The 3011-nt window shown below is 45.4% G+C and overlaps 1 protein-coding gene across 1 annotated transcript; it reads right to left on the bottom strand.

Moving 5' to 3' along the window:
* Positions 1–91: 91 nt before the first annotated feature.
* Positions 92–2626, bottom strand: LOC112080096 (ubiquitin conjugation factor E4 A; the record flags this gene model as incomplete). The annotated part of the gene is made up of 4 exons (XM_024145871.2): positions 92–484; positions 1036–1195; positions 2022–2174; positions 2514–2626. Coding segments are annotated over 4 exons (779 nt in total), but the record flags the coding sequence as incomplete, so codon positions are not given.
* Between the last annotated feature and the right edge of the window lie 385 nt (positions 2627–3011).

Raw genomic sequence — 3011 nt, 5'->3', positions numbered from 1 at the left:
TGCCAAGCCGATCACGCTCTGTCTAATCTAGTACGCACAGACACATCTAGATGTGTATAAGAGACAGACCTGGAGGAAGGCAATTTGAAGTATATTAACAAAGAGTAAACTACTTTTGAGATCAAGGTTGTCTATCTCAGACATATGAATGCAGTTGTAAAAATAATAATAATCTTGTTATGAATAGAATACAATAGAATAGTACAGAATATAATCAAGTAATAATCATGGTTGTATAAAACAGTCCAGAGGAATGGTGACGATGCATTACGGCCCCTGACCGTAGCGATATCTTTTTGGCGGCTGAAGTAGAGGAGCAGGTCCAGGTAGGAGAAGAGCAGCCGCTGGCAGAGATCCAAGTCTTTCACACGGCCTTGGAAGATATCGAGCACGGGCCCGATCACCTCGCTGAAGGTGCGCACCTCCTGGTCAGCCAACAGGCCAGCGATCACCTCCTCCATGAACTCCACCACCTCGTCCAGCTCTGCAACGCACAACAGAAAGCACACTTAATGTCAGGGTTTTTCTTGGCTCAAAAAGGGGCTTAGGTATAGGTAAGTAAAAACCTGGTATAATAGCCCTGTATAATGCAGAAAAGATGCTGTACTTTACAGAACAAGACGTGTACAGGGTTTTTCCTGGCTCAAAAAAGGGCTTAGGTATATATAGCAGAAAAAAATAACCTGTATATATAGCCTACACAGTTCAGTAAAGTATACTCTCTGTATTGTACAGGCATCTTTCCCACCCTTTTCTGGACACAAACCACACGCAACATCATCAGGACCTTATACGACAACACACAGCAAAGTGAGGCTATTATGCACTAATAAATACAGATAGACAAGTTCAAACCAGTCTAAACCAGTTCTTTCATCAGCGGGTGCAGACTAGACTAAGTTACAGCACATCCTGTCTTGGGAGGCCTCAACAGTTGATACCTGAGCAGCAAACACCACTTTCTTTGGCTACTGAGATGGAACAGAACCGGGATCCTCAGACAGTCGGGGGGCTTTAATAATTGAATGGACTCACGGGCTCCGCCGACTCCCTCTAGCAGCAAATCCAGTAGCTGCTCGTACACGTTCTGTCTGATGTAGATCTCGGGGGTGAGCAGGACCGTGCGCGTGTTGGACACCGCCAGGTTCTTACAGCGCACTGCGTACGACAGCAGCTTCTCCGGTACTTTGGTGACCTGAGGGTGTGTAATGTCAGGAGGGAGCAGGGAGGTTAAGAATTTGTCACATCATTGTCAGCAATGGAGCACAAACTAAACATGCATTATTTAGCCTATATGCAGATTGAAATGATCTAGAAATAAACAGCAGATTTAACCTTAGACAGGTCATTCATTATGTTCAGTAAGACTATTTACCTTTACATTGTCCCATGCAGCACGGTTTAGACAGTTTCCTCATATTGAGTTGCACCCCCCCTTTTGCCCTCAGAACAGCCTTAATTCGTTGGGGCATGGACTCTACAAGGTGTCGAAAGCGTTCCACAGGGATGCTGGTCCATGTTTACTCCAATGCTTCCCACAGTTGTGTCAAGTTGGTTTGATGTCCTTTGGGTGACGGACCATTCTTGATACACATGGGAAACTGTTGAGCGTGAAAAACCCAGCAGCGTTGCAGTTCTTGACACACAACCGGTGCGCCTGGCACCTACTACCATACCCCGTTTGAAGGCACTTCAATCTGTTGTCTTGCCCATTCACCCTCTAAATGACACACATACACAATCAATTGTCTCAAGGCTTAAAAATCTTTCTTTAACCTGTCTCCCCTTCATCTATACTGATTGAAGTGGATTTAACAAGTGACATCAATAAGGGATCATAGCTTTTACCTGGATTCACCTGGCAAGTCATTGAAAGAGCAGGTGTTCCTAATGTTTTGTACAGTCCGTGTTTGCCTTTTAAAACGGTCCTATACAGCACACTTTTCCTGACTGAATTATGGCTGGGAATTCATAGAGAAAGAAATTAGGAATGAGAGTGAGTGCTGTGTATGTGACCCCACCTCTTCCTTGGCTCTCTGGTAGCAGGCGTAGAGGAACGGTATGGCGGACTTGTCCCCAGCGTCTCGGTCGGCAGAGAGATTTACAGCATTACACGAGGTCATGTAGATGAGGTGGTTTCCTGGCTCCAGCATCAGTAATCTGTTGAAGAGTGCCTGATATAAAAAATATATATATAAAAAAAAAGAAAAAAAACTTAGCCAACATTCTGTGCTATGAACTTCATGTACTTACTTCCTGATCTCTGCTCCTTGTGGAGCATATGGTCTCTATGATCTTTGTTCACTATGCATTTTTCACTATTCCATCTTCTTAGAGTAGATGATGCACTGTATACTTAATAGGCCTAGTCCCCTGAAACTACAAGCCAGCTAGGAAATCGGTATGAGAAGAGGATACAGTACTGTACATGTGGATCTTATGGCATCGAGGTCAACTGAGCTGACCAGCGAACAGTTCACCACCACCATTACCAATGTCCAGTCCTATTGTACCTGCTCAATGTTGTCCATGTCCAGCCAATCTTGACCGTCCATCTCAGCGGCCATTTCCTCCAGGAACACACAGCGTGGAGGAATCCCATTGCCTCCTCTCAGACTGGGGTCACCTGAGGTCAAACAATAGTTCATGTTTTACTTTTCACTTAGAGCAAACACGGTCATTCATGACTCATTGCAGCATCTAGTTTATGAGTATTGAGCTGGGGTAAGTCATTTACTGTTTACTGGATAGCCCTGAAATGGAATCCTAAGAGAGGCCAGCGGTCCAGCAGCACCAGAGAGCACGAACAGATTAGATTAAGACTAGAAATGGACAGACAGGGGCTCCGTCATCGGGGCACTATCATGCCAGTCAGTGAGGGATGATGAGCGGGAAAAGAGGAGGCGGAGGACAGTAATCTGGGACCTGTAGACCCCCTTGATGACACAGCCTGAATCAGCCAGTTGGCTGATGCCAAGCCGATCACGCTCTGTCTAATCTAGTACGCACAG

The sequence above is a fragment of the Salvelinus sp. IW2-2015 genome, unplaced genomic scaffold (genome assembly GCF_002910315.2).
Source record: "Salvelinus sp. IW2-2015 unplaced genomic scaffold, ASM291031v2 Un_scaffold11695, whole genome shotgun sequence".
Lineage (NCBI taxonomy): Eukaryota > Metazoa > Chordata > Actinopteri > Salmoniformes > Salmonidae > Salvelinus > Salvelinus sp. IW2-2015.
Note: the sequence above shows the minus strand (reverse complement) of the source record. Positions and strands in the feature narration are given on the sequence as shown.